Below are 23926 nucleotides of genomic sequence, written 5' to 3'. Positions count from 1 at the left end.
GCAGTTCAGCAATTTCCCAGTGCCAGTTTAGTAGCCTCTACAATGGCAATATGTTCAGCCTTATGTACCCTCTGTTCGTACTCTTCTAAAGTCTCTTTCCCGGGAATCAAGTTCAATTTCTTTATGACCAGTGGTTCACCTTTGTCCACCTCTTGGATAACGTAATGTACCATGCAACCGGAAACGAAAGGTTGGTTAGTCTCTTGACAGTGATTCCATGCCATTTCGATTGCATGTGTGGTACCATCGAACTGGCCTGGAAGAGCTGGATGTAGATTGATAACTGGTATGGATCCGATCTTAGATAAAAATGTAGGACCCAAAATTAACAGCCAACCCGCACAGACGACTACATCTGGTTTGTACTCGACAATCGTCTGAGCCAAGTCTTTTTCAAACTCGATTCTGGCTTGAGCACGACCTACTTTATCCGTTTTTGCTATACCTTCAGTATGACTGTACAAAGAACAGATTTTGGATGGAATGTTTGCATTAATAGCCCTAGTTAGCCCATATGCTTTCTTACTTGAAGATATGACAGATACAACTTGGCCTCCTTCAAGTTCATTTCTTTGTTGCGCATCTATCAAAGCCTGCAAATTAGACCCGGAACCTGATATTAATACAACAATTCTGGACATATTGCTCATATGTATGACAATGCAATATGATACCTATATGATTCTAAATCTGATCGATTGTTATAAGATTCGTATTGTTTAATGACATACACACGTTCCATCAAAAATTACAGTTTCTTTCTTGACCTTTCGAAGATGTAAAAACAGAGTCACGAATCGATAAATTATATTCTAATTCCTGTCATCGCAGAGTGTTTGCCAAGAGAAAAATAAAACTTCATTTCATCAACATTCATGAACAAAAGAAAGCCTTTAGGTCGGTTTCTGTGAGGCAGCGGGATGTTACCACATACATGGTTCTGATGTGGAGAGTACAGTCCCTATCGATTCCCAGGTAGAGTCGCATCTTTGAAGGGATAACGGTTTAATGCAAAAGAAATATGGCGCATTTTCAAATTATCTTGTGGCGTTGAAGGTAACTGTGCAGACTGAGCTGCCGATCATCTTGGAAGATTGCAATACTCAAGGTTCATAAGTTATTGGTAATAGTTCAATGAAATAGCTTATGTTGATCAATTCGTGGAACACCCATGCACTACATGCAAATAAATCAAGTGATGATGAGCAAAAAATGTTTTGCATGGTGAGTCTTACAATTAATGATAAGAATATATAATTTACTATATTGGCGTGGCATATTTAAATATAACTGGAGATATTCGGTACTGGTCCTAGGGAGCCTAAAATCTGAGTTCAGAAGTCACTCCTGGAAGCTAATCATGTCCTCATTGAGTCCCATTTCCGAAGAATCAAGAAAAGTCGATAATAGTTACAATGAAGCTGTATGCCAGGTAGAGCTCATGAGAGTTGCACAATTGAAAGATCTATGCAGATCTTTCTCTTTGAAACTTTCTGGGAAGAAAGTAGAATTGCAAAAGAGGATCATAGATAAAATACACAACTGTTTTTATGATTCATCAGAGATCATATCTGACGTGATTGAAGCTATAAAATTGATCTTAGAGCTTACCAGAAATGGTGAAGCCATTTTAGACTACCCCAGTGCTTTGCAGGTGGTGAAACGAGGAATTCCAGTACAAAGCTTTTTAAATGCCAATGGCGGTACTCAACAGTATAGGGTGTCTTCTAGCTATTCCCCGGGCCCTTCACAGCATGTATCGGGAAGCATATCAAATACTCTGAACCACTCATCAATAGGGAATGCTCATAAGCCTCTGCACTTCAAGCAATCGCCATTTTATAAATTGAAAAGGCTTATACCGGACACCACACAAAAAGTTTTGGTTACCGATGGGAGAGGTACTTGTAGAGCCAATTTTGCACTATCAGAATCTGACTATGCAATATTGAAAACTGGCAAATATAAGTTATATTTATTTTGTGGTTTGTTAACGCCTTTAGGATCAGGTCATGACACAATTGTTCAATTTCCTTCACCTAATGAAATCAGGTTTAATGGAATTACAATAAAGGATGATGTTAGAGGCTTAAAAAATAAACAAGGTACAGCAAAACCCGCTGATTTGACCCCATACATCAGATATACAGGTCAGAACAATAATTTTGAATTAATATATGCATTCACGATAGCAGAATTTCTCATATCCATATATATTGTGGAAGTAATACCACCTGAAGCCCTTCTTCAACAAATTTTAAATCATCCAAAAATAATAAAAGCTGCTACTCTATATAACTTGAAAAAGATTCAGGATGAAGAAGCTCTAGCTGGTGTTTTGACCACTTCCACGATAATGAGTTTACAATGTCCAATTTCTTTTACAAGGATGAAATATCCAGTACGGTCCATTATGTGTAAACATTTGCAATGTTTTGATGGTTTGTGGTTCTTACATTCTCAAATGCAGATCCCTACATGGCGATGTCCTATTTGTCAATTACACGTGGATATTGATTCGCTGGCAATTTGTGAGTTTGTGGAAGATATTTTAAGTATTTGTGACGAAGAAGTTGAACATGTTGAAATAACCACTGATGGGGACTGGAAGCCACATATAGAGGAGGAGCCAGTGAAAATAGAGAAAAGACATAAGCATTTTCAGGTAAAGCAGGAAGATAATGAAGTGCATTTACCAAGTGAAGATATACAGGGAGAAAATACGTTTGGTATAGACCGATCCAACAACCCAGTTGTTATATCACTCGATAGTGATGAAGAGGAAAAAGGGGAAAAAGAGATCACAAAGTTTCCTGAGAATCATAGTTTCAATAAAGATGCTGAAAATCCACCTGATACAAGGGCAAATATGAAGCATTACTTAGATGATTATAAAGACAAATATACTTTGGACCCAGGCATAGGAGAAAGTACACCGTTAGGTAAACAAAGGACACCAGATTATAACGGTACTTTCACGAACACTCTGGAGAAGTCAGTGAATGTTTCCAATATTTTAGGAGGAACCCCACTCAATATTTCAAATTACGAACTCCGTGACAAGGCTTCAACAAATTCACCTCTTTTAGAAGTTCTCAAGGATAGAATGAAGCACACAAGCGTACCTTCAGCTGACCCGTTAAGATCGAGAACTGCTGTAGCAGATATCACCCAAGATAACGAACCCACAATCTCTTCAGAATCAACTCTCTCAGTTGAAAACAAATTGCCACCATTTGATCCCGTCCGAAGTCCATCGTCCTTACATAACAGGGAATGTGATAAGTCGCTTCGATCATCTTTTCCTAACTCAGAAACATCTTTGGTTTCATATACTAGTCCGGGAAGTAATAAAGAGTCTAGATCATCAGAGGTTAGTACGATTGGATCACCATCTATACCTACTTTACCAAGATTGCCAATTATGTTGCCATCGAAAAGAAATTCACCAACTATTTTTACCAATTTGATTGATAGCCACTTGACATCTAGTCCAGATACGGGGCTTGAGAAGCAACCACTACAAAAACCACGATTGCCGCCCTTCACATCGATTTCAGAAAAACCTATTGTGGCACCTTTTATACCAAGGAGAGTTCATTCGACGACCCTACCCCAGAAAAGACAGCATTCAACTTCGTCATCATTTTTAACAGAAAGTGCTAATTCTCATATGGCCGAGGAAGATTCTTCGAATAAATCTAAATAATACTACATTTAAATAACCATTTTTTCATGCTAAAGATTTATATAATCAATATCAATATGGACGTTATTCAACAACAATGAAATATTGCAATTTCAATTTATAAATGGTATCCATGTGCTGACGCTATCTTTATAAACTATATATTCTTTCCCAAAAAAATTTATCAAGTACTTCTCCTCAACTGCAATTCTTTTACTAAAGAATCTCCATAGTACACCCACGAATACAACGAATGATATTGGGTTGAGTAAAAGTAGTTGTGTACCCAATGCCCACCAAAAGAAGCCAAAATAGCTCGGGTGTCTTAGATATTTGTAGAGCCCAGACTTCACAAGAACGTGATCCTTTTCCTTTTTGGTCTTCAATACATGAGAAAAAGATTGAGCGGCAGTAGACATTGCCAATGTTCTTGCAACTTGGCCAATTAAAACAAGTATACCACCAACGACGGCCAGTGCTTTATGCAAAGGAGTGTATGACTTTAAATGAGGGAAGAAGAGGCACTCTAAGAAACATTCGATTGTAGCAGCTAAATGAGCAGCTAAATATCCCACACCATTATTTAGTAAAAAGGATTCGTTATGGACTTTACCAGGATTATACTTCGCCGTAATGTAGTATTCTAAAAAGTGGAATAATGAGAGGGCAATAATGTAAAGATTGAAGCTTTTAAAATGCAGGACAGGTAGTAGACCTAGAAACACTCCGAGTAATATGCCCAGTGTAAAAGCAGTTGTGGCTATCTCCTGTGGTGGGTTTTTTGTGATATCCGGATAAGGTTTTCCATCGATTATTATGGGGAGCTCATTAACACTATTGACACTATCAGACATCTTGTAGAGTAGTGTATTTCTAATGAGTAAATACGATATTAACAATTAAAGAAGCCGTGTCTTATATCTGCTTATATCATAAAAGGTCAGATATCTCGAGATGTTTCATGTATTTCCTTAAATGGAATTCATCAGCGACGGCTGCAGCTGAAAAATGTGTTTTGAGGTTTACGCATCAAATAGAAAAGACTCACAAGACTCTTAAGAAAATCAACATGTTATTTAAAAAACAGCAGGTCTGCTTTGCAATTATATATGAGTGTATTTTTATCAAGAATATCTTTATTTAGTTCCCACACGTTGTCCCTTACCACGGAAGCTACCAGTGGTTGTTGAGTCAGTAGTGGCGTCAGTACCTGTACTAGAGCCACTGTCGTTTGGGGTATCTTCCCTCACAAGCCTGCCTGCTCTTGTAACGGGGGTCTTTTTTCCACCTAGCTTTTGTCCTTGTCCTGTGAACTTAGATAGGAACGCGTTCTTGGAAGATGTCGTTGGAGCAGCTGTTTCTTCTGGTTTTATAGAAAGAAATAGAGTTTCATAAGTGTACTTGAACCATGATGGACTACTGAGCTTACCACATGGCATAATACCATAGAGTGGTTCCTTTTTGAAGATGTAACCCCATAATGGGCCGAATGTTCTGGTATCCAGACAGACAAATAAGTATCCTGTACAGATGCCCACGAGACTGTTCATGAATCCCTCGCCAAATATGAAAGAAATGACAAGTTGAATTAATGGGAAGAATTTCCCATAGACTGGAATCACTCCGTAAAACAATACCTTGTTGTTACGATTATCCACAGCCCATGTGAATGTGATACATGAAGAAAGTGCTGATGTTAATATCATGGGCATATTTCTACCTTCAAAAAAAGTGGCCATATTAGTAAAAGAAAGAATAGAAAATAGTAGATAAAAGGCATAGTCGATTGAGGGGTCGTGGACACTAGAAATCATGAAATGCTGACGTTCTAACTCAAGGGATCTAGTGGTAATATTGTATATTTCAAATAGCGCGGGCATTGCTTGTAGAGGTAAGACCATGCAAGCAGTTATTATTCTCCAAAACTGAAAATGACGGAACGTTTCATTCCATTGAAATACCAGATATCCCATTTGAACCAATTGCAATGCCGCAAGACTTGTCACAGTTCCTAACATCAACACTAACGTCCTTGTAACGGGTGGTACACTGAACCAAATGTCAGAAATTGTTGCATCATTTGAAGAAGAAGACCTGTTGGATCGTGCCGAGCCATTCAACGTATGTATGTTTCTATTGGTCATTATTGCTAACTTTGGTAAACCTTATCGGCCGCAGACGGATGATTAATGTTAGCAGTTTTTGGATAATATATTGAGTGTATTTATACTTATGAGTTGTCCTTAAATTTTGGTTTTCTGCATTACCCGAAAGTCCATATTGGAAAATTTTGGTAAAAATTTTAAAAGAGATCCGATGCTCATCACTACTTTATTGGATTCAAAAATGTTATTACTACGAGTCGATTGAGAGATAGAGGAATGGTTGTTAGGTCGAATAGACAGATTCTTACGAGGGGTAAGAACTACGCTACGAAGCAATCGAAAAAGTTCGGTGCTGAAGAAGTCACTTTCAATGATGATTCAAGATTAGATTATTTGACTGGTTTCCATAAGCGTAAGGTAGAGAGGCGAAAGAAGGCACAGGAGTTCAATAAGGAGCAAGATAGACTGGCAAGGATTGAGGAACGGAAAAGAGTTCGTGATGAGAGAAAACAGCAAATGGAGGAACAGTTACAGAAATTCAAGGAAAGTCTAGATATTGAGCAAGATGTCCTTGATGCACAAAATGACAACTCAGATGCTGAAGGCACTAAATCAGATGATTCCTGGTCAGGGTTCCCTGATGAGAAAGAGACCACTGAGGATGGTGTTAAACCAATTTTAAAGACAAAGGAGGTTTATTCAGATGAAACCACTGTAGAATTTGAATCATTGGAACCAAATGAAAATTTTGAATACCTAGCTAAATTAAATAACGTGAAATTGGAAAAGGCCCAGGCAGTTCTCTCTGAAAGTATAACGAGAGCTAATAAATATGCTAAATTTCTTGGTATGGAGGATGAGAAGGAAAATAAGAAGAAGAAGAAGGGTAAGAAATTCAGATATTTGACCAAGAATGAAAGAAAAGAAAATCAAAAGAAAGCATTCAAAAACAAGCATAGAAATAGTAAATACAAATAGTCTCTGAAGGATTGGGAATATGCTCGAAAAAATTGTTGAAGGCATCTTCCTTCGATAAGAGCCAAAAAAAAAAATAAATGCATCTTCAATATGTAAATTAGATAATTAAGTAAAGCGTAGACATTCTGAAACATTGAAAAAGTTTTTTTTTTCTCATAACTTATGTACTCAGGCCTTAGATACTGATCTTAGAGTGTATTCTGATTCTAACTTGAAAATTGCCCACAATGCTCTTCGTATAATTTCTAAATAGTGTAATTCACCATCAAAGAATACAAATCTATTTGTCTTGTCCTGTGTGTATAATGCGATCCAAATCCACCAAAATCTTATCATAAAGTCGAAAATTATTGCAAGCTGATAGTTAATTGAAGGCAACGCACATGTCGTCTTTCTTATTTTAGTTAAAGAAGTAATACGCCAATCCATTCTTACATCCCAAAAAAAGGTATAACAAGAGTTTAGTAACATTAACCACATTTGTAGCGTTAAAAAGTTCTGTTTCAAACTTGCCTCAGTGTCAACTCTAGAATACCATGTGCACGCCAAAATAGGGATGTTACATGAGTATTTAAACATATTCGCCAATAAATGGGCCCCATCAACTTTACTAAACTCTCTCAAACATTGAAAAACCCTTACTAGGGAAGGTAACGCTGATATAAACAGATCGAAATGTGTCATTGGTCCACCAAATAGTAACGAAGTAAATAATGTAAAATCAATTAGAGGCCTTGTGAAAGATGTTAGAGAGTCTGACAATAAAATATAAACGTTTCTTAAAGGACGTGGGTCAGATTCTATGAGAGGCAATCGCTTTGAGCAATATAGTATTATTTCAGAACGTTGCACAATCAATGTTACAATCAAGGCAAATTGAAAAAGTGGTAATACATGTATCATAGTACCAATAAGTGGGCCTAGTTCAACACTATGAGATATTATAAATAACATTGCTGTGATTAAATGACATGGGAATATAATTTTTGATAATTTTATAGCAAATGCCTTTGTATTACGCAATAGTTGACTATGTGTAGGAAATTGCCTCATATCGCTTGATGTTCTCGTTTGTATGATCGATATAACATCTATGTGGTGAGCACTTAGGAACCTCAGGATGCCGTACCAAAGCCAAACCGAAAGAACTAGGAGAACATTGACACGCTGTGGCGCTGGAACTTGAAACAAACTAACTGATTCATTTGCCACCAGACTTTTCTCCTGCATGCTGTGAATGACTTTGTATAATGGGGGAGATAAACAAAGTTCACTAAAGAAACAGTGTATTCAATAACTTTTTGTTGATATCCATTTGAAAGTTGGAATTTCAGTCTTCGCTTTACGTCTCTCGAAAGAAAATCGTTAGTCAGTGTCATCTTCGTTAAATCGACACGTCAGAAGCAAAACGTAAAGAGTCGTGAATTAAAATGTGACGGGTATTGCTGATATTGAGAGGGAAATCGTAAATTTCAACATGACTTAGCTAGATTAGATTAAATATATAGGAAGGAATATATGACGTTTTCATTTCTTAACAAAGTGATCCCATTCACCCAATTCAAAAACGGTACCAAGAACTAACTTAACATGTTCGGCCATGTGGCTGAAACTTAATCTGTCTATGGTGTCCATAGTGCTGTGGATGAATTTACTTGTTTCTCTAAATGTACTTTCGATTACAAACGCTGCTGGGAACCCATTTTTCGTGGCACTTCCGTGATCGCTGCAGGCGTATCCACATGTAGTTTCGACATATGGAATACTCAAGTATTCATCTACTACCAATTTAGTAAAATCAGTTAGTGTAGGCGTAGTGTAATCCACAATAACACCGACGTGTTCATTTTGGGGATCGTGCACATACCCAGTCATATCCTGCTGTAGCATAGCAACAACACGTTTCTCGGACTTTGCATATTCAGTGAATACGTCAAGCGATCCCAGTAATCCACCTTCTTCAGCTGAGTAAAAGTGAAATTCAACTGAATTTTTCAGCGGAGTTTCTGTAGACTTAAGGTATTCTACAAAAATACGTAGGGCTTCTAGGTTACTAGTTGTACCTGATCCATTATCGTCTGCTCCTGGTGCAGGTAATATAGAAGGTAACAATAGATTTATGGAATCCAAGTGGGAACCAATTACCACAACATTCTCTGGGCTCAAAGAACCTTCGAACCTAACAATAATAGAAAATTGCTTCCATTCATTGTGGTCAAAATGTTTGATTGAGACGAAACCGTCTGGTAGGCCCTCAATTAGAGCCTCAATTTGTTCTGAGAGCCAAAGAGCAGCTTCATAACCAGTCTCAGATTTGTAGTAACGGGTATAAAAATTCGTAAAGTGTGCTAACTTGTCGTGCATCCAAGACTGATCGATCTTTTTGAATAGCGGCTCAAGTACATCCGAATGAGTAACGTTGGTAGGATATTCGAATTCGGGAATAATAGGTGTCTCCTCTTGTTCCTCGAAAAAGGAATAACCTCTTTTATAGTGTTTGGTAACATCAAAGAACTTAATGCCTCCTCTCAAGAGCGACAATTTCTTGTCCTCAGTTACAGCTATTATTTCACCATCTGCCACTTCCAGATATCTCAAAGGTTGAAACGGAAATGCACCAGCTGAAGAAGCTATTGAACAAACTGCTAAGAGTACTGGTAGAACTTTCATTCCTGTTGATGTATGTAATTGGGCGAGTATGAATGCTACCAATTCAATCCTTCAAAAGGAGTTACTCGAATCCTCGAGGCACATTTCAATGTCATTCACTTTCTTCGCATTTGCTACTTGAAAAAAACTCCGTTTAATCGAAGGAAGAGGCTATATAGAAATTTGTTCATATTACAGCAAATGGACCACCTAGATAGAACATTAGTAGTGTTAACAATACCACTTGGCCCCAATATAAGTACTTTTCCTGAGCTTATGCTGCATTTACTGTTCAGTTATCAATATATTGATAGATTGTATGCGATGTATGGGCTTCTCATCGCTTTAGAAAATTTCAAGTTATAGATCCAGATTTGATGAAAGCTTCACTACTGATGAAAGATAACGTACAGTCATTGGCAATACGAGGAAGAATCAGGTTAGCCGGATGGAATATATTAACGGGTACATTATCGATGATGATGACATAGCGTTTGAGTATGAGTTACAAAGTACTCCCCAAAATATGCTGACTTGGAAAAGGTATATTGAAACATGGAAGAACCAGGTTAAGGGAGATAAGAGATCGGTGCGCCATGTTTTTTGGTTATATGAGAGGTTTTGCAATCAATTTCATCAGGATCCTGAAGTTTGGCAAGAGTATATTCAATGGGTAATTGATACGGGAAAAATGCATTATTTGAAAATTGATGCTATGTATCGCAGAGCTTTTGAAAGTTGCAAAAGGAACTGTGACACTTTATGTCTACAGTATATGAAGTTTGCTACGGGGCAATTTGACTTGACTCTCATACGAAAGGCCCTGGTAACATCATTACAAAAAATAGCGAAAGAAAATCAGTTCAAAATATGGTATTCTGTACTAGAATTTGTCAACAAATGTCTCCTTCCATTAATGGAGGAAACATTGGTGGACGATGAAGAAGATCAGTGCGAGCAATTCCGAGTGCTCCTTCGCCACTCTCTTTCTGATGACAAAGATAGCAATAAAAATATAGTAAAAAATGCATGGCTTTCGCAACTATATGAAAGGTATCTAACTGTCTGCCCACCTGAAAAATTAAGTGGCGTACTAATGCACTTAGGTAGGACAAACAACTATGAGATAATCAAACAACTTTATGATAAGTTTCTTTTCAAAAGTAACGAAGGAAATGACATTAGACCTTCAGAAACAACACCCTTTTCCTTGTGTCTTCTTTATTTAAATGCCTTAGAGGGTATGAAATTGGAATTACAATACGAAATATTTTTCGAGGAGGTGTTGAAACTTCATAATAGAGCCTTAGTACAATTATTGATTGTTTTAGTGAAACATTATATCAAATCCTCTCAAATTAATAAAATTGAGCCCTTATTAAATAACATTATTTCATCAACAACATTATTTCATGAATTTGCATCCATTTATAATATCTGCATTGATTTTGAAGAGGCTACGTTAGCTACTATAATGGATATCTATGAGGACAATCCATCTAAGGATATTCCTGATCTAGAGTCTGAAATACAGAAGCATATGAATACTCTTACAGTTTTATCTAGTTCATACGAAATGAAACTCAATGATTTCTATTTGAGAAAGAACGTGAATAATGTTCAATACTGGCTAGAGAGGATTGAGTTACAAGACAGTCTTGAAGCCAAACTTGAAGTTTTCCAAGATGCTATACTAAGAGTCGATCCCGTTAAAGTGACAGTACCAAAGGTTTTTGGAAAACTTTGGTGCTCTTACGCAGAAATTTACTGGGATAGTAAGTACTACGACACTAGTAGGGAAATTTATGAAATGGCATTAAAAGTCCCTTTTCCCTTTATTGAAGATCTGGAGCTTATATGGGCTACTTGGACGAGAAATGAATTACGCATATTTGGAATTGAAAGAGCCATCTTTTTACTCAGGACAGCCTTGAAGTTACCCAAATCTCCAGAAAATTTGATTGAAAAATTCAAAAAAGGAAAAGGTAAGGTTCCCTCCCAGACGGTGATCTTTAATTCTTTACAGTTGTGGACATTATTTATCGATCTTGCAGAAGTACAATGCTCTACTATTTCTTTCGCAGACGAAAAACTGGTTGCTGAACTTATCAACACTTACGAGAAGGCAATTGCATTGAAAATAGTAACTCCAATTATGTTTGTCCAATATGCACAATTGTTGCAAAAAGTCGGTAAAATAAGGGAAAGTTTCCAGATATATGAGCGTGCAATCTCTAGCTTCCCAAGTGTTGTCCAGTATGAACTTTGGACGCTGTATCTACAGCAAGCTTGTATAACGGAAAACGATCTGTCTAAGGAACATATACGGGACTTGTTTGATCAAGCGACTGCATTAACTGAGGACGAAATAGACTGCAGGCCAATTTTTATACTTTATAACGAATTCGAAGAAAGAAATGAGGGAGTTACCAAGAGAAGTCTTGACATTCTCTTGGAAGGTGCACGCAAGATAAGTGACAAATTTGTTAAAAGTAAGATTCAAATGTGGGATCTCTGTATCATGAAGGCAACATCATCTTCGAGAACGGAACTACTTCGAGCTATATATGCCGAGTGCATACAAGTGTTGCCGAGAAGAGAGGTATCCAGATACGTGATTGATTTCGCCCAATTCGAAGTATCTTTGGGGGAAACTACGCGTCCTAGGGAAATTTTGACATATGGTGCTTCTTTAGTAGCACCTGCTCTTAACAAAGAACTATGGGACTACAGGGAGCAATTTGAACTACAATTTGGTGATAAAGAAAAATACAAGAATATGCTAGTTCTCAAACAGAGGCTTGAGGTTTCGATGAAGATTGATACTGAGGAAGCTACCAAACAAAAGGGTAACATTGAGTTTGTAATGTCCAAGAAACAAATTCAACACTCATCAAATCCTGAAGAAATTGAACTTGACATATAATATCTTCTAATATTCATTTATCTAGTCTTTTTTTTTTCCGAAGCCCTAGATTAGGGCTTCTAATGCAAATCATATATATGTATGACTGCATGTATCTTTTACACCCACAACGTACAGTGTTATGGGTGTTATATTTTCCCAATTCGAAAAAAACAAATGAAAAATGTTGAGTTTGCGGAAACTTTCATATTTTTCAACCATCTTCAAGAGTCGGGCAAAGAAAATTACTTTTCTCTCGACGGCGGCACCCACTATTCCAATCTTCCTTCCAGGCAGGGGGCAGACTTGCTTAATGGCTCTCTGGAGAGAAGTCTCACTGCCTGTTGTTTAGCTCTAGACAGACTCGAGCGGAGCCACACGGGGAGTTCCTCCGTCCGGAATGGAGTGCGAAACATGCTGGAAGTTCTGATTGTTGTCACCGAGTTTGGGTCACATTACACACGGAGGCCCAGAGAGAGGGAATCACATACTGGTAAGGAAGCTAGCGCGGTAATAGATACCATAGTAATAACTTGATTAACATATATATGATTGGCTTATGATGGTTAGTTATGCATATAGGTTAACAAGGGAATAATATCAAACAAAATGCCTCCAAAATTTGATCCAACTGAAGTTAAATACCTATACTTAAGAGCCGTCGGTGGTGAAGTTGGTGCTTCCGCTGCTTTAGCTCCAAAGATTGGTCCTTTAGGTTTATCTCCAAAGAAGGTTGGTGAAGATATTGCCAAGGCTACCAAGGACTTCAAGGGTATCAAGGTTACTGTTCAATTGAAGATTCAAAACAGACAAGCTACTGCTTCTGTCGTCCCATCTGCTTCCTCTTTGGTTATTACTGCCTTAAAGGAACCACCAAGAGACAGAAAGAAGGACAAGAATGTCAAGCACAGTGGTAACTTACAATTAGACGACATCATTGAAGTCGCTAGACAAATGAGAGAAAAGTCTTTCGGTAAGAACTTAGCTTCTGTTACTAAGGAAATCTTAGGTACCGCCCAATCCATCGGTTGTCGTGTTGACTTCAAAAACCCACACGACATTATTGAAGGTATTAACGCTGGTGAAATTGAAATTCCAGAAAACTAAAGCTTTAGTATATAATACCAAAAATATTCCGCTCCATTCATCCATATAAATCTGTATTTTCTTAATCTAAGGTTTTAATATGATAAAAATATAAAAAACGTTTTCTGTTACATTTTGGAATATAAAGATCTGTGTTGTATGCCACCAATTTTTTTTTTATTGATTTGTTTAACTTAAACTATAAAGTTCTCTTAGTAATGAAAGTTTGACGACACTCTGGTGCCTAATTTTACTCCCGTACTGGGTTCCTATTTGGTTCAAACAAGATAAATTGATGCTTTGCTCGTTAGTTTGATGATCTCTACCTTTCTTCATACTGAGCAATGGTGTCAGACATTTCTTCTTCTTAATCTTCAATACAGTGTAGGTCATATAATCTTAAATTCTTATAATTTTACAAACTGACCAAAATTGTAGGCTCGCCGCTTGTAACGGTTTGTGAATTGTAACGCCCAATTACATACTATTTAGTAGCAATGTAGATCAGCTGTGGCACTTCAGTTGGTTCGATATTAATGCTCGCAAAATTTACTTTTGTTTAAAAAAGGAAGGCTGTCCATCTTGGAGCCTTCTATGTACAGAGATCAATACAATTTCCCTGTACTATTTGAAATACTATGACTAGAAAGCAAGGACATGTCAAACTATACTTGGAATGATCTAGTTCAATTGAATTCTCCGACAGAGGCTTATTTGTCTCCACTATCTTGTGTCGCACATATCGATGTTAATGCATTCTTTGCACAAGCGGAACAAATTAGATGTGGATATAGCAAAGATGACCCAGTAGTTTGTGTGCAGTGGAGTTCAATCATTGCGGTATCGTATGCCGCCAGAAGCTATGGTATTTCAAGGATGGACACTATCGAAAGCGCAATGCAAAAATGCGATTGTTTGATTCCTATTCATACTGCTGTATTCAAGAAAGGTGAAGATTTTTGGCAATATCATGATGGATATGGATCTTGGAATAAAGATAGGGACAAACAACTATCTCCAATAAACCATAAGGTTTCTCTAGATCCCTACAGGAGAGAAAGCAGGAAACTATTCAAGATTTTCAAAGAACATTGTGATGTTGTAGAAAAGGCAAGTGTTGATGAAGTGTTTCTTGATCTAGGAAGGCTTTGCTTTCAAAAACTAATGGTAACTAAAGAGGAAAATCCAAATTCTGGTCTTTCAATATTACAGGAAATGTTCATAGGAGGAAACTATCAACTCAGGAGCCATCTACCGGCTGTTCCAGATGATCTGAAGAACTTAGAATTCGAAGGGGATGTTTATGGTGCATCTACTGAAAAACCAGTTATTGAAGATTGGGATGATGTTATATTTGCCTTAGGATCGCGTATCACATATGAAATAAGACAAATTATTGAAGACAGCTTAGGTTATACCACTTCTTGTGGACTTTCGAGGACGAAAAGTGTCAGTAAGTTGGGTTCGAATTTCAAGAAGCCAAACGCACAGACTATCCTATTGAATAAGTATGTGACGAACTTTCTGGATGAAAATTCCTTTGAAATAACCAGTTTTTGGACTCTTGGTGGTGTTCAAGGTCGAAGCCTACATAAAGTTTTAAAAGCGCCAGAAAAAGGATCGATAAGATATATAAGAGACACTTGGGAAACGGTTGGAGCTTTGCAGGAAACTTTAAACTCCGCTATCAAGCACTCAAATGAGGATAAATCTGGTTTAGATCCTACCAAAACACTTGCGTTAGCCACAAAAGTATATGAAATATGTCGTGGCCAATACTGTCTGCCATTAAATCCTAAGCCTGTAGTACAATCGATGATGTCGAATAAAAATATGAGAGGTGGATCGTGTTCCAATTTGGTAGATTGTATATCATGGTTAGAAGTGTTCTCTGGAGACCTCGTGTCACGAGTTATGGAACTAGGGCAGGAGTACAACAAAGTCATGGTGCCGAAGACAGTGTCTGTAGTTGTAACCACAAAGCTCTTTGAAGTACGACGTAAATCAGGTCCGTTTATCCATAAGAGCTCAACAGTTAATACAAAAGATTTGTTGAGTACGGGAACTAAGTTGATGTCTGAGCTAGATGCAGCGTATGGCCAAGGAAATTCTAGTAAATTTTATCCGTTGATTAATATGAAAATGGTATTATCTAATTTTGAAATAATGGATTTGAATAAGACGGTAATAGATATGTTCGGAAATCAAGTTCAAGTTTTCAAATCCAATGCAGGAGATAGTAATTCGTCGAGTATGGAACCGGAAGAGGTTTCGAAAGATCCCGTTTTCTTCTGTGAAAAATGCTCCATTAATTTCCCCAGTCTACAAGAATTTCAAGAACATAAAGATTATCATGTTGCATTAAAGCTCTCCGAAAGCATCAACGGGATGCAGGAGGATTCCAAAAACCTGACTATTGGGGAGAAAAGATTACTTTTCTCCAATTCACAGAGACAAGACAGTAATAAACGGAAATTAAGTACAAATAGCAACAATACCGGTAAAAAGAAGAAGGCTCAGGATGATTCCAAGAGCATACTTCGCTTTTTCTCTAAGTAGTCACCGATGTATATTATATAAAGTAAAATAACTGCATCCCACGAAATAATAACCGTTGACATTCTTACATAATTTTAAGTTTTGTAAAAGCTTCTCCCACTTTTATCCGCCACCATCTTACGATTTGCAAACTGAGTGCAGAAAAATAAAAATATACAATCAGTATTACAGCAAGCCGGCGAACCTGAAGACGGCGGAAGTTGAAGCTATTAGTAGTGTGAAGCCTATATTTCTTCCCATAAAGGTTCCACTGAATCATAAACACTCTATCCACCATGCATTGTTTGTTGAACTCGAGAAAGATCGACGAGCGCAGGTCCAGCTTCTTTAAAAAGCCAACAGTACGGATTAGACTCTTCCCAATACTGCATCTTCTCAAGTCAAAATGCGATTAAGGCTACTTTTGCTCTTCTTGAAGATTTGATTAACTTGAGATATATAAATAAACCAGATGCCTTCCTCATTCGGAAAGGATCCTGAGAATCGTAAATTCCAGATACCTAATCCGGTGGAGTATTTCCGTTTCAGGAAAAATCTTGAATTTTCAATCCTTTCTGTTTTTTTTTTTTTTTTTTTCTACGCAATTCTCGAAGATTTTTTTTTACTACTATATATGTGTAGTCTGACTGTTTGATATTTTGATGGCTATTTATATCGTCCCATCCAACCAGAAAGCATTTTGAAGACCACCGAATTCAGTCGAAAGAGAGAGTCAATTTGTCTGTTAGGACCAAGAGCAACTACGTACTGCTCGTCTTCTTATCAACTTTGAAATTTTTAATCACCAAAACACCACCTCATTCAAGCTTAATCCTTACTCTAGTATAAGAAAAAAATTGATCAAGAAATTTTGCAACCATGCAAACCTTCATAATAACATACATGTATTTCATCTCGTCACTGCTTCTTTGTGATGCTAGACTGACTCTTGAAAAGAAGGTATACGTCAATTTGACGTCCGGTAATGATAACATTCTTTCGGACTTTTCTCAGAATTCTCACTATACTTCCATTGCAGCTTTAGCTTCTTCTGTGGCTGCGGGAAGCTCAGAAGACTATAATCCCCTGACTAAAACAGACTCTTCAAATACCAATACAAACACATATTTAGCATCTTCTTTAGATGGCAATAACAACCAACAATATTCATCAACCATTCAATATTCACAGCTCGCCACTACCTCAACTAGTCTCCCAATTGAAACTGTGATTTCTTCAATGGATCAACAGTTTCAATCCAATCAACCATCGCTATCTGGTTCAAAGTATACTTCATTAACTTTCAGCGTATCTAAAGATTCAGCTATCCCATCAGTCGCTGGCACAAAAACTATGCCACCTGCTGTATCTTCTATGTTCGTCCCAACATCGACTTTATCAGATACCCAGGGCTCCGTTTCCGCTGAAAGTACACCTCAATATATTGCTTTACCATCTACATTATCCTCTGACAGAGCAAAATCAAAAGAAAAATTAGATATCTCATCTAGAATGGTGGAGATAACCTCATATCCTTATTCTGTCAGCTCTTCAATGCCGGAATCAGAGATTAAGCTGGCTTCTTCCCTTTCAGATAGCTCAAGTGAAACAATATATACCGTCTACCCGACCGAGTTTACTCAGCTTACGCTAACATTCTCCATCGATAGTTCGGCAGAATTAGCGGATATATTGACAAGTCAGGAAAGTAGCACTGTTAGTGGTACTTCTATAGAATCAAGTGAAAGCTCAATGATGTCTTCAAGTTCATCACTGCGATTATCTACTACAGATATTATAGATCCTTCATGGATTAAATTTTCAGCCACACGTTCTGCACTACAGTCATCTCAAGCTTCTTCAAATGTAGTTTCAAATGCTCAAGAGAAGTCTTCCACTACCACTAGCATCAACTCAGAATCGCTCACAAATTCAACCGGGAAATCGGGAGTACCTGACTTAAAGTCAGACACTTTAAGCACCGCAAAGGAAAGCACAACTTCCAGCCAGCAAACAGAGCCACATTCCATATCCTCACAATCTGCAGTGTCCCAAACAAAAGTCTCGGAAAATGTACTTGAGACGCCTTCACAAACGCTATCCGCTAGTCTGAAACAAACAAGCACAGGTAGCTCATCAGATCCGCCACTAGTTCATACTAGCACTTCACCAGTTGTGTCACAAGTGCATGCTAGTACATCAATGCTAGACTCTACATCTTCAGCAAAATTTGCACATTCAACTTTGAGTACTTCTTTGTTGCAATCGAACGCTGCCAGTGAGAACAGATATACCTCTAGTACATTGTTTTCAAGTAAATATACCCCAACAGGCGTCAAAAGTACTAATACAAAAATCATTGGCCTTACTTCATCAAAATCGATTATCATCGAAGGCAGTGAAACATCTCAAAATTCACGGAGTCCTTTGAGAACAGTCCAGACATCTAGTGCATCCACTTTCAATAGAGACAAAACAGCGAAGTCCCAAAATCTACTTGCAGCAACAGGAACAACCGAATGGGATCCACACCGAGGCACTTTCACATTGGTTCTTTCACAATCATCAATACCCCCATCAGTCGTGACGCGATCTAGAAAAACTTCTATTACACAGAAACCCGCTTCTACTGGAACGCAAAATACCAATGACTGGTTACCAAATTCTATGATCTTCGCCTCTGATCAGTCGGATTCTACTTTTTCATCTTTAAATCCAGAAATTACTGCAACTCTACCAGCAGAAATAGCTGCGCCTACAGAGGCAGTTCAACCCCCAAATACAACTTTAGTAACCATCGGGTTCAAAAAAGAATTAAACTACATCTTCTTAATCGACAATCCTTTAGCTTCTGCTCAAATATTTGAGTTTCTACCGTTAACTTTGTCTTATCCGTTCCTATTAACTCAATATAACGCTTCAAGCGAGGAGATTACAAGCCTATGTTCAAGTTCTTTATATTATGAAGATGATGGCAGAACAATATTGACCACTCACGAATCCACAACAGTAGATTCAACACAATTTGTTAAAAAAATTATGGGCCCCGCATCAAACTTACTAACAGCACAACTGGCTTCATCACCCTCTTCCAGCCCTACGCAAAGACCCCATCCACGAGAGTCATCTCCACCGCCTTTCTTTAATAGTTCAAACGTTGTAGTTAAACACATACTTCCAATGATCTCAAATCAAAGAGATTATATTGTCAGCGTGGCTGAAGTTTATTTTCCCACAGATACCCTAGGAATCTTGCAAAAATTCATTAATAAACCAAACTCTCCACTGTATTCAAATCCCTCAACCCCATACTCCACTTTAGTTCATTTAATCGATCCATGGATCTCTCTAACAGACCTTTTTCAGCAAAATGGTATGAACAATCAAGGTAATAATCAAGATGGCTCTTTAAGCTCGAACGATTCTAGTTTCAACACAAAGACGAACCCTAGTAACTTAACATCCACGGAAACTGAAAGAAGCGGTTCTTTAGATTTAAACAGTGGTTATACCAGCAAATTCTCAAGCAAAATCAAAGATCGTTTGGCAATATTTACAACAGTGTTCCTTTTCGTAGTATTTTTTTGGATTTGGTTATTCTTGGTTGCTTTCAAGCATTGGAACAAAAGAATTGAAAATAAAAAAGCCAAAAAATTATTAAACAAAACACTTCCAACTGCCAGATTTAACAGAGTTGATCTAGTGACTTTGTCAACGGCCTCTTCTATGAGTAGCTCGAGCATTTCGCCTAACGAAAAACAAACATATTCCTCCTTGGAAAACCCCTTCAAAGACGGTACCACAGTTAACTCAAAAGAAGGAGTTGTCTATGATCAATCCAATGGCATGCAATATACAGTTGATTATGATGGTAATTTTTACTATTTTGGGAACAAAGAACTCTTAGATGGTACAAACACTACCACATTTACTGAATATATGTACAATGACATTGAACAAGGTCATTCGACATACCATGATAACGATTCTGCTCATAAAACAAAAGGTAAGCTAACAACTATCAATACTTTCAATAAAACCGCTGAACATAATGAAGAAGAAGCTGCCGCAGGGAACATATCAAACATGGGTCCCACAATAGGTAACCTATCAGGAAATGTCGAACAAGACTTGTGTACTACGCAGGTTGATAAATATGTTTCAAACAATTACAATGAAAATTTTATGAGTGATAGAAAAGAAGACGAAACTAGAAATCCAACCCTGTTCTTCCAAGACCTCCCTCTCGATGAGGAATTTGAAAATTACCTATATAAAAATGAAGTTGACCCTACTGTGTTACAATTCGATCAAGTTGATGATTTAACCATTGATGACACAGACGACGATAGTGTAGATGATTTCCAAGTCGGCGAGCTGGATGGATTGGACGAGGAATTATATAAAAGAATGTCGTCAATCATGAAACTACAAAGAATAAACAAGCGCTGAAACGTTAGATACCCTGAACTACTTTTAATACCCCCAAATACTATTGAGCCGTCCACTATAAAAGATACCCCAAATTATCTGCATCAGCAGGGTTACGAAACTTCATGACTTTTCATTATTGCATCTGAATTCTGTATATAGAACCCTTGAAGTTTGCGTATGAAATAAACGCTTTAATAACTAATATATAATAAGACGTTAATAACTTTTACTATTTTTATTTTAACACTTAATTGCTTGAATGTTTTCCACCAGATCGGCTTTTTTATAAGATGCCGGCCATCTCTAAATGATATCAGATCGTTATATTCAGGTTAGACTATAAGGAAGACAATTTACTGAGACACTCAAGTTCATATGAGTACGTCACCACAGGGAAAGTCGCTAAAAACTGAGTCGAAATGGAGAAGAAGCTATAAGGCATGTTTGAATTGTAGAGCTAGGAAAGTTAAATGTGACTTGGGCCCGTATGATAATCCTCATCCGCCGCCCTGTGTAAGGTGTAAAAGAGAACAAAGAGAGTGTTTATTTACTAGCAGGAGGAAAAAGAAAGACGATGTCATTTCGGGAACTGTCTCTCTGACGAATGTGCCTTCAGCAATAACTCAAGAAGATGATAATGATCGGATTCAACTAAATAGTGGATCAAGTAAAGGTGCCTTATTTTCGAATTCGCCAAAGAATCCTAATACACAAGATCAGTCTAAATGGAAGTATGGGTTGGGCTCAATGCAAAATACTTTAGAATTTTTAGCTACTGCGGCAGGTTCAGTTTCAAAGGAAAGTAACCGTAGATTAACCACCGCTAGGCATTCCCATCAGTACGCCAAAGAAACGTCGGAGGATTTTCGAGTTGATGATAGTAGTCCATCATCAGAAAGGAAAGATATTACTGATACATCGGAACAAAGTGTTATAGCTCCTTTACTGAAAGAGTGCGGAACTCAAAGAGCTACTGTCTCCTTAATTGAAGAGTTGAGCCGAGTCAGGCCCAAACCTAACAAGAAACTAGCTGACATTGATTACATAGGACCCAGTAATCTACTCTCTGAACAAGAAGCAAGAGAGCTCATCGATGCTTATTTTTTAACCATGCATCCATTTTTCCCAAATATACCCTTACAACTACAGGATCCGGATGAGCTGGTGAATTACCCAATATTGCTTTGTGCGATTTTAACCATGTCTTCGAGATACCACCCTTTCAGTGAATTTGGATTTTATAATGGGGAAAACAATAAAAGAAACATTGAAGTTCATGAGACATTGTGGGACTACTGTCAACGTTTGATATCACAGACGGTATGGGCCGAAGCAAGCACAAGATCCATAGGAACTGTCCTTGCTTTCATTATCTTTACAGAATGGAATCCAAGACAGATACATTGGAGAAGAACTGACTATGCTAATAGTGCAGAGAAAGATACTGACGTTCCTCATTCCCAAAAAGATGACGATGGTTTGACTGGTATCGGCGCCATAAGACGTAGCGATAGAATGTCATGGATGCTTACAGGCAGTGCCGTTAGATTAGCTCAAGACATGGGCTTTATCGAAACAAGTACAAAAATATTTGTTGCTTCTCACATCTCAGACACATTTGCATCTATGAATATGAACCAAAGGTGCGCCCTCTCGGAAACGTTCAGTGTTGTTGGATTTGGTGCTGGTAGAGAACGTGCGTCTGCAATTGATAGCGAACAGACTGATGTGGATGAAGTTGGTAATGAGAAGTTTTACCTAGAACAGATGTTACAAAATGAGGAAAGCAGGGAAAGATGGACAAGAGTCCTAGAGCGACTCCAACATAATAATGATAAAAAGAATGGTCCTCTTACAGATTTGGAAAGAGAATTTTTGAATGACGAATATGTCCTTTATTATGCTAACCGCAATGATGAAATGGTGCAGCAACATTTACAATTACCATTTCCTCTGAAATTCTCATTTCACCAGCGCGCAAAGATAGAACTTATTCGTATTATTTTGATTGCCTATGATACCATATATTATGATAAGGGAAAGAGAAAACTAACTTCAAATGACCAAGTACACAACTTAGCAGTGCTGGGTATCTTATCACCTTTAATTGAAGGTTGGTACGCTACATACCGAAACCTATTGAAGATAAGTAGTGGCCAACCCTACAGTATAGAAATCAGGAAAAACAAGAGGGCAGTTCACGAGCTTGGTGAGGAAATTAATAGAGAAAGTATACTAAGTGATTATTACTATTGCCAACTTTATATTTACTCTTTGGCTTTACAAGTGGATGTAAAAGGACCCAAATTACGTATAAATGAAGCTACTAAAAGTGCTAAATATGTAGAATTAGCTTATGTGGCTGCTAAAGAAATCTTAATATCTTCAACACGTGTTCATAGGTTGAAGATGTTAAAGTATATGCCTGTTAGATGGGTTATGAGAATCGTGAGAGCTGTGTCATTTCTAGTGAAATGCTATTTGACATTAACAGGTGGGGGAGGCGTTCCAAATTCTGAAGCCCAGACAATTTTGAAATTATGCTGCATATCTCTGGATGAAACTATTCACACTATTAGATTGGCGGCACTAATTTTGAAGGAAGCTAGCCCCGATGAATTACATCTATGTGTAAGATACTCTGCAATTCTACTTTATCTATGTAAAGAAATGAATTTAAAGAGTAAGAGGAACCAAAAATTGTTAGTATCTCATGGCATATTGATAAATGAAAGTCGAAACCGCCAAATGGGTTCGAGAAGGACGAAGGCAACGCAGGATAGTGACATTGACCTGGGGTCTACCGATGATAGTAAGAATATTCAGTCAAATAATGAACTGCTACCCAATAATATCAGCACAACCAATGGTTTAACAACTAGCTTATTTAATACTGAGGAAATGAGGTCTGAGACACCAAATCAAAGAATCCCAACATCCGCAGTCGCAGACAATACGCCAAATAATTTAGATAATGATGGCACAAATAATCCGACAAATTTTCCTTCATTACCCGATGAAGCCATTGATTGGTTTTCTGGTAGTGCTGATATTGGTTTAGATTTTGTTGAGCCTTGGACTGAATTACTTGAGCAAAGGTTTTTGCAAAGTGGAGATGGCAATAATATTTTCGAAGAGCTCTATAATCAAGTAAACATGCCAAATTTTGCAGAATATACTAGTTTAGAATGATACACACGTCACCCACTCCGCATATGCCTCAAAAAGTTTTATTAGAGACTATTTACTCTCTTGCTGACTGTGTTATCAATTCCAATATATTTGACCGTAAGTAATCCAACAAATGTATACAGAATTTTTCTTTAAGTTGCTTCTGACCCCACTATAGGCTAAATGTATCGTTATTGTGGTGACAACTTTTGATACAGGATTAAAATGAGATGGCCACAATGCAAACTACAAATATGCAATATACTGCAAGTTAACGAGCACGTTAGAACTCGCCAGCTCGAAAATGCTCTTCTGAGTAGTAGATATACTGGTAAAATGATATGATTTTCATCTATGTCGAGGAAATGAATG

The 23926-nt window shown here is 37.5% G+C and overlaps 12 protein-coding genes across 12 annotated transcripts; 7 read left to right on the top strand and 5 right to left on the bottom strand.

Moving 5' to 3' along the window:
- Positions 1–5: 5 nt before the first annotated feature.
- ADE8 (phosphoribosylglycinamide formyltransferase) lies at positions 6–641 on the bottom strand (the record flags this gene model as incomplete). Its single annotated transcript, XM_003957580.1, has 1 exon — positions 6–641. The coding sequence occupies one exon, from the start codon at positions 639–641 to the stop codon at positions 6–8; it is 636 nt and encodes a 211-aa protein (XP_003957629.1).
- Positions 642–1360: 719 nt separating this feature from the next.
- SIZ1 (SUMO ligase SIZ1) lies at positions 1361–3709 on the top strand (the record flags this gene model as incomplete). The annotated part of the gene is made up of 1 exon (XM_003957579.1): positions 1361–3709. The coding sequence occupies one exon, from the start codon at positions 1361–1363 to the stop codon at positions 3707–3709; it is 2349 nt and encodes a 782-aa protein (XP_003957628.1).
- A 92-nt stretch (positions 3710–3801) lies between these two features.
- Positions 3802–4542, bottom strand: STE14 (protein-S-isoprenylcysteine carboxyl O-methyltransferase; the record flags this gene model as incomplete). Its single annotated transcript, XM_003957578.1, has 1 exon — positions 3802–4542. One exon carries the CDS (start codon positions 4540–4542, stop codon positions 3802–3804), a length of 741 nt encoding a protein of 246 aa, XP_003957627.1.
- Positions 4543–4824: 282 nt separating this feature from the next.
- DFM1 (Dfm1p) lies at positions 4825–5832 on the bottom strand (the record flags this gene model as incomplete). The annotated part of the gene is made up of 1 exon (XM_003957577.1): positions 4825–5832. One exon carries the CDS (start codon positions 5830–5832, stop codon positions 4825–4827), a length of 1008 nt encoding a protein of 335 aa, XP_003957626.1.
- Positions 5833–6069: 237 nt separating this feature from the next.
- On the top strand, positions 6070–6771 carry RRP17 (rRNA-processing protein RRP17; the record flags this gene model as incomplete). Its single annotated transcript, XM_003957576.1, has 1 exon — positions 6070–6771. The coding sequence occupies one exon, from the start codon at positions 6070–6072 to the stop codon at positions 6769–6771; it is 702 nt and encodes a 233-aa protein (XP_003957625.1).
- Positions 6772–6939: 168 nt separating this feature from the next.
- Positions 6940–8001, bottom strand: ERD1 (Erd1p; the record flags this gene model as incomplete). Its single annotated transcript, XM_003957575.1, has 1 exon — positions 6940–8001. The coding sequence occupies one exon, from the start codon at positions 7999–8001 to the stop codon at positions 6940–6942; it is 1062 nt and encodes a 353-aa protein (XP_003957624.1).
- A 297-nt stretch (positions 8002–8298) lies between these two features.
- Positions 8299–9441, bottom strand: KAFR0E03360 (putative aminopeptidase; the record flags this gene model as incomplete). The annotated part of the gene is made up of 1 exon (XM_003957574.1): positions 8299–9441. The coding sequence occupies one exon, from the start codon at positions 9439–9441 to the stop codon at positions 8299–8301; it is 1143 nt and encodes a 380-aa protein (XP_003957623.1).
- Positions 9442–9868: 427 nt separating this feature from the next.
- On the top strand, positions 9869–12346 carry SYF1 (mRNA splicing protein SYF1; the record flags this gene model as incomplete). Its single annotated transcript, XM_003957573.1, has 1 exon — positions 9869–12346. One exon carries the CDS (start codon positions 9869–9871, stop codon positions 12344–12346), a length of 2478 nt encoding a protein of 825 aa, XP_003957622.1.
- Positions 12347–12934: 588 nt separating this feature from the next.
- RPL12B (60S ribosomal protein uL11) lies at positions 12935–13432 on the top strand (the record flags this gene model as incomplete). Its single annotated transcript, XM_003957572.1, has 1 exon — positions 12935–13432. One exon carries the CDS (start codon positions 12935–12937, stop codon positions 13430–13432), a length of 498 nt encoding a protein of 165 aa, XP_003957621.1.
- Positions 13433–14068: 636 nt separating this feature from the next.
- RAD30 (DNA-directed DNA polymerase eta) lies at positions 14069–15970 on the top strand (the record flags this gene model as incomplete). Its single annotated transcript, XM_003957571.1, has 1 exon — positions 14069–15970. One exon carries the CDS (start codon positions 14069–14071, stop codon positions 15968–15970), a length of 1902 nt encoding a protein of 633 aa, XP_003957620.1.
- An 858-nt stretch (positions 15971–16828) lies between these two features.
- HKR1 (Hkr1p) lies at positions 16829–20401 on the top strand (the record flags this gene model as incomplete). Its single annotated transcript, XM_003957570.1, has 1 exon — positions 16829–20401. One exon carries the CDS (start codon positions 16829–16831, stop codon positions 20399–20401), a length of 3573 nt encoding a protein of 1190 aa, XP_003957619.1.
- A 357-nt stretch (positions 20402–20758) lies between these two features.
- ARO80 (Aro80p) lies at positions 20759–23575 on the top strand (the record flags this gene model as incomplete). The annotated part of the gene is made up of 1 exon (XM_003957569.1): positions 20759–23575. One exon carries the CDS (start codon positions 20759–20761, stop codon positions 23573–23575), a length of 2817 nt encoding a protein of 938 aa, XP_003957618.1.
- Positions 23576–23926: the final 351 nt, after the last annotated feature.

The sequence above is a fragment of the Kazachstania africana genome, chromosome 5, assembly GCF_000304475.1.
Source record: "Kazachstania africana CBS 2517 chromosome 5, complete genome".
NCBI lineage: Eukaryota > Fungi > Ascomycota > Saccharomycetes > Saccharomycetales > Saccharomycetaceae > Kazachstania > Kazachstania africana.
Note: the sequence above shows the minus strand (reverse complement) of the source record. Positions and strands in the feature narration are given on the sequence as shown.